The sequence below is a fragment of the Cucurbita maxima genome, unplaced genomic scaffold, assembly GCF_002738345.1.
Source record: "Cucurbita maxima cultivar Rimu unplaced genomic scaffold, Cmax_1.0 Cma_Scf00286, whole genome shotgun sequence".
NCBI lineage: Eukaryota > Viridiplantae > Streptophyta > Magnoliopsida > Cucurbitales > Cucurbitaceae > Cucurbita > Cucurbita maxima.
In genome coordinates this window covers 464-8,149 of record NW_019272302.1, presented here as the reverse complement: position 1 = coordinate 8,149, position 7,686 = coordinate 464, and the positions used below count along the sequence as shown (strand labels likewise).

Sequence of the window (7,686 nt, the reverse complement as noted above, 5' to 3'; positions counted from 1 at the left end):
GAGTTTGAATATCATTTTCTTGAGCTTGGTTTGAGTTTGAATATCAATTTCTTGAGCTTGGTTTGAGTTTGAATATCAATCGCTTGAGCTTGGTTTGAGTTTGAATATCATTTTCTTGAGCTTGGTTTGAGTTTGAATATCAATTTCTTGAGCTTGGTTTGAGTTTGAATATCAATCGCTTGAGCTTGGTTTGAGTTTGAATATCATTTTCTTGAGCTTGGTTTGAGTTTGAATATCAATTTCTTGAGCTTGGTTTGAGTTTGAATATCAAGTTCTTGAGCTTGGTTTGCGTTTGAATATCAATTTCTTGAGCTTGGTTTGAGTTTGAATATCAATTTCATTTCTCTAAACATCAGGAAAGAGTGAGATGCACGTCTGTTGTAGACCCGATCCAAGTGTTAAAACGAACATCACAACTAGTGAAGAGTTCTTGCCTCGCCAAAATGGCGATCTAACGATCATGTATGATGTGACAAGAACCTATGATTCAAGTTATTGGGCACAAGTCAAAATTTCTAACCATAATCCTCTTGGTCGTCTTGATTATTGGAAGTTGAGCTGGGAATGGATGAAGGATGAGTTCATCTATTCAATGAAAGGTGCTTATCCTTCTGTTGTTGATTCTACTGATTGCATTTTTGGTAGACAAGGCACTTATTATAAGGATTTAGACTTTGCCAATGTATTAAGCTGTGAAAAAAAGCCAACAATTGTTGATTTGCCTCCAACTAAGGCCAACGACACTACGCTCGGGTTGATCCCGTTCTGTTGTCGAAATGGGACGATCTTGCCTTCTCATATGGACTCAAGCAAGTCGATTTCAGCGTTTCAAATGCAAGTTTTTAAAATGCCACCAGATCTCAATAGATCTCAGATTACACCACCTCAGAATTGGAAGATCAGTGGCGTTCTAAACCCGACGTATAAATGTGGTGCTCCATTGAGGGTAAGTCCTAGCGAATTCCCAGACTCAAGTGGTTTACCATTGAATTCGACTGCAGTGGCTAGTTGGCAGGTTGTTTGTAATATAACCCACGTCAAGGACGACACACCAAAATGCTGTGTTTCATTTTCAGCTTACTACAACGATTCTGTCGTCCCGTGTAGAACGTGTGCTTGTGGATGCCCGCATAATGCTGCTCGTACATGTAATGCAACGTCCTCTGCAATGCTCCTCCCACCGGAAGCCCTTCTTGTTCCGTTTGAGAATAGGACCGCCATGGCTGTGGCTTGGGCTGGTCTTAAACACTACCCAATTCCCAATCCCATGCCTTGTCCTGATAACTGTGGTGTGAGTATCAATTGGCATTTGTATACCGATTATAGAGACGGATGGAGTGCAAGGATTACTCTCTTCAACTGGGACGAAGTGAACTTTGCAGATTGGTTTGCTGCAGTTCAGATGAAGAAAGCAGCACCTGGTTTCCAGGCAATGTACTCGTTCAACGCGACGACCTTGGAACTGGATGGTGCCAATAATACTATCTTTATGCAGGGTAATCCTGGACTAAACTATCTCGTAGGCGAAACGGACGGAGTCCACCCAGAAAGGGATCCGAGGGTACCCGGAAAACAGCAATCTGTGATATCATTTACAAAGAAGAACATACAAGTTCTTAACATGGCTGCTGGAGATGGGTTCCCCACTAAAGTGTTCTTCAATGGGGAAGAATGTCTACTTCCAAAATCATTCCCTGTTAACGACAGCCGAAGGAACTTAGCTTCGTTAATTCCGAGCATCCTAATGCTACTATTCGTGTTCGTGTTTGTTCAGCAATAGCCCGGAAAGAACGAGAAGAATCACATTATGTTGTAGCTGCTGTTAATTGTTTTATTCTTTGAAGGATTGAAGATGAAATGGAGCATTTTCAGGGACTGACTGAGATGAACACTGAGAAATGATAGGTTTTATGGTCACTCAACACTAGAAGAAGCTACACCATGGCTCTGCCAGTTCTCCTGGCTTGTATTTTTTGAACTTTTGTGAATTTTGTTATTATAAATGTTTCCCCTACTTTTCCTCATATATCAATTAGGACCTTTGTTTTTTATATATTTATGATTCGAACTCTTTTTGGGGCAACATTTTCGATTCGAAAGTTTCTTTTCTTATGAAATTTAGTGTTAAAATTATATTTATGAGAACAGATTTTAGACGGACTTAAGGGCATGTATTATATATTGTGAGATCTCACGTCGATTGGAAAGGGAAAACGAAACATTAAAGAGGGTGGAAACTTGAGACACGTTTTAAAACCGTAAAGCTGACGGCAATGCGTAATAGACTAAAACAGTTAATATCTACTAACAATATCATGAGATCCCACAGAGGATGTTTGGTGGATTATGAGATCCTACCGAGGATGTTGGACCCTCAAAGGGCAGATTGTGAAATCCCACGCAAGAGAGATGAACAAAACATTCCTTATAAGAGTGTAGAAACCTCTCCAGACATATTTTAAAACCGTGAAGCTGATGGCAATACAAAGCAGACAATATTTGCTAGCGATGGACTTGAGTCACACCATGTTATATAAAACGAGAGAAAATAGCTGAAAGTGAAAGACGAATATGAATGGCAATGAAAATCTCAAAATTTTACGATTACAAAAGGATAACTTAGTATCTCTAAACTGGTGTCTTGAACCATATAGCAGAATATGTACATGAAAGTGAACTGCAATTGCTATGAACATAGGAAGAGTATTGTTTCAGTAGGTTATGGAGTCATAAGGGGTCCTTAAACCTGGCAATTGCATCAAAAATCTCAATTCCATGAGCCAAGAGCACCGACGTAGCGCCCAATTCCACAACCAGACTCGAGTTCGTCTCTCTGTGGAAGCGGTCGAAAGAATCTGCACATTATGCAATTTGCATACTATGCTTCAGTGCTAAATGAACTTCACAATATTACATCTAAAATGATCTGCCTGCTGATAAGCAATGGCTGTTCATAATGGCTGTTCATATGCTTTCCAAGCTAGACCAACATTCTTAAACAGGAGTATTATGATGAAACCATTCCAACTCACTTTCAGCTGTTGCAATGCTTCCCTGCTGCTGTGAAACAACATATTTACAAAGTTTATTAGTAATAATTCATCTTACGAATACACCGGGGAGGGAGAGTGTAACAGCCCAAGCCTACCGCTAGTAGATATTGTCCATTTTGGCTCACGGTTCTGCTAAGGAGAGATTTCCACACCCTTTTAAGGAATGTTTCGTTCCCCTCTCAAACTGATGTGGGCTTGGGCTGTTACAAGGGGTGTGTTGCGCAAAATACAATGGTACTGCAATCTAACCTGTTTAAGAAGTGCACTCATTAGGTCCTCCTCCTGACCAAAGTGTTCAGAAAAAAGGTCAGTTTGACTGCTAGTTTCCGAAGCTCGTTCCATTTTAACTCTCACCGAGCCATCATCGAAAAGAGGATTGAGTTGTTGACCCATACTTTGGGCATTCCCATTGTCACTTCCTTCTTCCAACAAGAACATGGCCTTGCCTACCGTAGATGTGTGCCTGTTATGTCCATTTTGTTGGCTAGAGGCATACCCTTGATGACCAAATGCTGCGGTCGGAATGTCAAGACTACCTTGCGATGCATCGAAGGTCACACCTACGTGTTGCAAGTCCCAATCTGGCTTCTGAGGATGCAGATCCCTAAACATATCATAGCTTGGCACGAAACCCTCAGATCCTTTAATATCTGAGATCGAGTTAACCTCGTCCGGGAATCTTCCCTTTGGTACAATACTCGACACCCCTGGTGTACTTTGAAGTGGAAAACTGTTACCAGGTAATTCTGCAGTTTGGTTCATGGGAAAATTTGACATTGTTGAGGCTGGTGAAATTAGATTGTAGCCTCCACCTCTGCTGTTAGTCGTAAATTCATTCCTAGCCAAAACCGAACCGGCGGTTCCATTCGGCAAAATCGACTGCTGTATTGTCGGTGGAAGCCTTGTAACGCTCGTTGCTGTACATTCATTTAGGATCTGTGATCGAGCTTGTGGTTGAGGTGTCTGCATCAGTTGAGAGCTAGTTTGGCCTCCTTGGGCACTAGCTTGCATTGTCATGTTTCCATGAGATTGTGCAGAGTGTTGCTGAAGATTAGCTAGCTGTTTCGGCTCCATCGTTGTCGGAATTCCATGAAGAAGATTCATTGGTTTACTTCCATTCAAATGTGGCTGTTGTCCATCACTGAATCTCAACTTCGGATTTTCGAAGCTAAAAAAGTGGTTCCTTTGGTCAACAAGAGGCATAGGCATGCCTGATTTCGCTGTAGACCGACCAAATCCCGCTGCTTGGAGCGTAGCAAGGCTCTGTGGCTGGAGTTGACCAGCAGCAGCGAGCGTTTGAAGATCAAGCCCGTTCAACGTCGAGCCAAATGCTTCTTGGGCACTCATGAATGTGTTGTTCAAATTACTTTGTTGCAGTGTCATTCCACTTACTCTTCTCAGGTAGAGGCGATATTTCTATGCATGAAAACGTGCAGCATATTTAGAATCTACTCGGAACGTTTCAAGCAGAGAGAACAAGATACACAAGAATTCATGAACATAAACGAGCTTCTTGATCGGTCCGTACCTGAAGATGGCTGGCAACGTTTTCTCTAGTGAGTCCAGGAACATTCATCAATTCGAGAATCTTCTTTGGAACAGCCTCTGTAATTATAGATCGTATTTTACAAAGTTTAGAGAACACTTAAACCCTCGAGAAGTCAAAAATCATGCTAAGAGTTCACAAATCCAAAGAACTAAGTGCAAGAAATAACGAGAAGAAAATCCATACTCTCGATTCCTAGCTGATTAACAGCGCCCACGAACTGTTGATGAAGCTCAACGGACCAAACAACCCTCGGTTTTTTTAGGGTCGATGAGTCATCCCTCTCCTCAGCATCGTCTATGTCCTCCTTCCTCCTCTTCGAGTTCCTCCAGCTTCCTTCATTAGCAGAAGATGAATAATCTGCTTCTTCATTCGCCTTTTGCTGTCGATCGACATCCTCAACACCAGATTGCTCCAAGTCCTTCCATTCATTCTTCCGCTTACGAACAACGTGCTGCCATATGTTCTTCAACGCTTCAATTCGAACAGGTTTTATTAAGTAGTCACAAGCACCATGAGTCACTCCCTTCATAACAACGTTTTTTCCGTCGTCCACCGACATCACTACACAGAACTCCACTCATTAGAAACCAGTCCCAATCAAGCTATCATTCACTATTATGAACTAACAATATGTATTCCTTACTAATCACAGGCAAGTCCATTTCAAGTCCAATGCATTCCAGAAGCTTGAATCCATCCATGTCTGGCATATGAACATCGCTCAAAACGATATCGAACCCGTTCTTGTAACGTCTGAGGACCGATAACGCATCCTCAGCTCGACTACATTTCGTTACTGAAACACCCAAAAACAAGACAAATTCTCCATTACTAACGGACATGTTCCCTAATCCAAAAACAACTCAAAATTATAGCAAACTCATGAACATTCAAACCAGCTCACGATCTCAAATCAAGAACCCTATATCCAAAATCACAAGAAACGATAGCAAAAGTGACAGAAATTTCACTCGAACGCTCAAGAAACAATCAAATCGCATAGGGGTACTTGAAAAACGAAGTGAATAACACAGATTCGAGAGAAACCGCTACCAAAAACAAAAAATATCCAAGCGGAATCGAAAAGGATACCTTCGTAGCGACAAATCCGAAGCATCTTCTCCAAGATCATAAGGCAGGTAGGATCATCATCAACAACAAGAACACGAAGGCCGGCCGGAAACTGGAGAGGAACAGATTCACTAGGTTTCCTTACAGAGCTCGAACTCGCCGTAGACATCGATCCCTCAAATCGATTCAGATTCACCCTTCAATACCCCAAATCTCAAACGAACGAAATCAATAAAAACGCCGAATATTGAGATAGCAGCATTTTATACTTCACTTTCGGCTTAAAAAGTGGGAAAAATCAAAAGAATCCATATGGGTTTGAGATGAAATCAGAGATAGAATAAGGAAATGAGAGTTTCCGAGAGGAATTTTATACAGAGCACTTGGAGATTAGAGCAGAACGGTTGAATAACCCTGTTCGATTTAGGGGCTCGTTGTTCATTGGATTATCGTAATATTTTATTCAAAGTGGGTCACTCCTGAGAGAGTGGATCCAGCTCATACAGGACTAAGATTTAACTAACCCATATATCCAAATCTACTCTTAAAAACTTTCAAATTCTTTACACTATTTTTCATTTCTGTTCTTTGTACAAATAAGAGACAACAAAATTGCACAAAACTAGAACGATCCACTCCCTTTCATATTAGGATAAGATAGCATCTTTCACGTAGTAGAGATTCTTTCTCCTATTTCGATCGCGTGTTTGATTAAGTTACTAGACACTATATGATAGAAATAACTCTCAACGTGCTCGTTTTTATGTTCTTTTTGAGTTCGAACAGAATCTGTACTCATTAAAAGCGGTTAGATTCTTTGTATATAGTCATTTCAATCATCCTGTTGTCTTTTCTTCTACAATATATTGCATAATTTTTTACCTGACAAATTAATTGTGTTTTTCTATCTTTCGGTCGGGATAAGATATTGTTTATCTTATTCCGTAGTTGCAAACATATCAACTGTGCTTAGCCCTCTAAGGTTAGCTCAGAGATTTCCAATACTTAGTTCTCTTGGGTAGTTCGGACATGTCTAGTCATCCTAAATTTTTGTAAATATCTCTTTTAGCTATGAGATTTTGATCAAATTTACATATTCATATAAAATATGTTATTTTATTTTAATAACAAAGTTGAAAAGCATCACTATGCTTTATATTAAATATAGATCAAGTTCCTAGGAATATGCTCCATGTTTGATAAAGGAACGTTCTCTATTTTTCTCTTATTCAATTTTAGTCGATAAATTCAAATATTTAATCACAAAAACGATCCCTGAAAACGACAGCCACTCGATTTCGATAAATTAACCTTTATGATTCATCGATGAAAATACCCACTTCCAACAAAACAAAACTATTTAGGATTACCCGAGTCTCAGACGATGAAATTAGCTAAAAAAGAAAACATAAAACTAACTATCTCGTATCTTATGAAAAAAAATAGTCAAATTTCGGTAGTTGACTTTGTCGTATTAACTACACGACGTGTTTAAAACACATATTTGAGGGTTTGAAAAGAGAAAAAGGGAGGATTTTAGGGTTGACCCAAAAGTCAATGCAAAAAATGGGCATTATTGCAAGAAAGGGCCCTTTTTGAAAGTGTCCCATAAATTGGAGAGGGACTAATTGATAAATATATAGTAAATATTGGGGGAATGGGAAAATAAAACAAAACCCAAAATTCCAATTCTACCCTTTCCTTTTCAGTCGCATGCACTGCTTTTGAAGCCTCTGCTTTTTCTTCTTCTTTTTTTAATCTCCCTTAATTCCACGTCATCTACCTTTTCACCCACTCCAGGCTTACACGTGGCAATTATCGTCTCGTGAAACACAATTAGGGCTTGTCTGGCTGGGGTGTTCTGTATTTTCTTTTTAATTATTAATTATTATTTATTTGGGATTTTAAAATTGAAAATAAGCACACACACACAAAATAATAATAATAATAATAATAATAATAAATAAATAAATAAATAAATATAAATCCCCACTTGGGTATTTGTTTATTTGT

General features: G+C 39.5%; 2 protein-coding genes across 3 annotated transcripts; one reads left to right on the top strand and one right to left on the bottom strand.

The window, feature by feature from the left end:
• The first annotated feature begins 204 nt into the window (after positions 1-204).
• LOC111474293 (COBRA-like protein 7) lies at positions 205-2,139 on the top strand. The gene has a single exon (XM_023119441.1). The coding sequence runs from the start codon at positions 368-370 to the stop codon at positions 1,778-1,780; it is 1,413 nt and encodes a 470-aa protein (XP_022975209.1). The 5' UTR covers positions 205-367; the 3' UTR covers positions 1,781-2,139.
• Positions 2,140-2,554: 415 nt separating this feature from the next.
• Positions 2,555-6,145, bottom strand: LOC111474292 (two-component response regulator ARR2-like). 2 transcript variants are annotated; one of them, XM_023119440.1, is made up of 6 exons: positions 5,695-6,145; positions 5,246-5,398; positions 4,786-5,163; positions 4,582-4,658; positions 3,303-4,469; positions 2,555-3,057 (listed from the first exon to the last, which is right to left on the bottom strand). In XM_023119440.1, the coding sequence occupies exons 1-6, from the start codon at positions 5,840-5,842 to the stop codon at positions 2,995-2,997; spliced, it is 1,986 nt and encodes a 661-aa protein (XP_022975208.1). In that variant the 5' UTR covers positions 5,843-6,145; the 3' UTR covers positions 2,555-2,994. The 2 variants fall into 2 exon arrangements, with proteins under 2 accessions (XP_022975208.1, XP_022975207.1); XM_023119439.1 differs by having other exon boundaries at positions 2,555-3,060; positions 5,695-6,144.
• Between the last annotated feature and the right edge of the window lie 1,541 nt (positions 6,146-7,686).

Coding starts and splice junctions, on each gene's coding strand:
- LOC111474293 (XM_023119441.1), top strand. CDS start 368: ATGCACGTCTGTTGTAGACCCGATCCAAGTGTTAAAACGAACATCACA.
- LOC111474292 (XM_023119439.1), bottom strand. CDS start 5,842: ATGTCTACGGCGAGTTCGAGCTCTGTAAGGAAACCTAGTGAATCTGTT. Junction 5,164..5,245: donor AATGGACTTGCCTGTGATTA/GTAAGGAATACA, acceptor AGTTCTGTGTAG/TGATGTCGGTGGACGACGGA. Junction 4,470..4,581: donor ACGTTGCCAGCCATCTTCAG/GTACGGACCGAT, acceptor TTTCATGCATAG/AAATATCGCCTCTACCTGAG.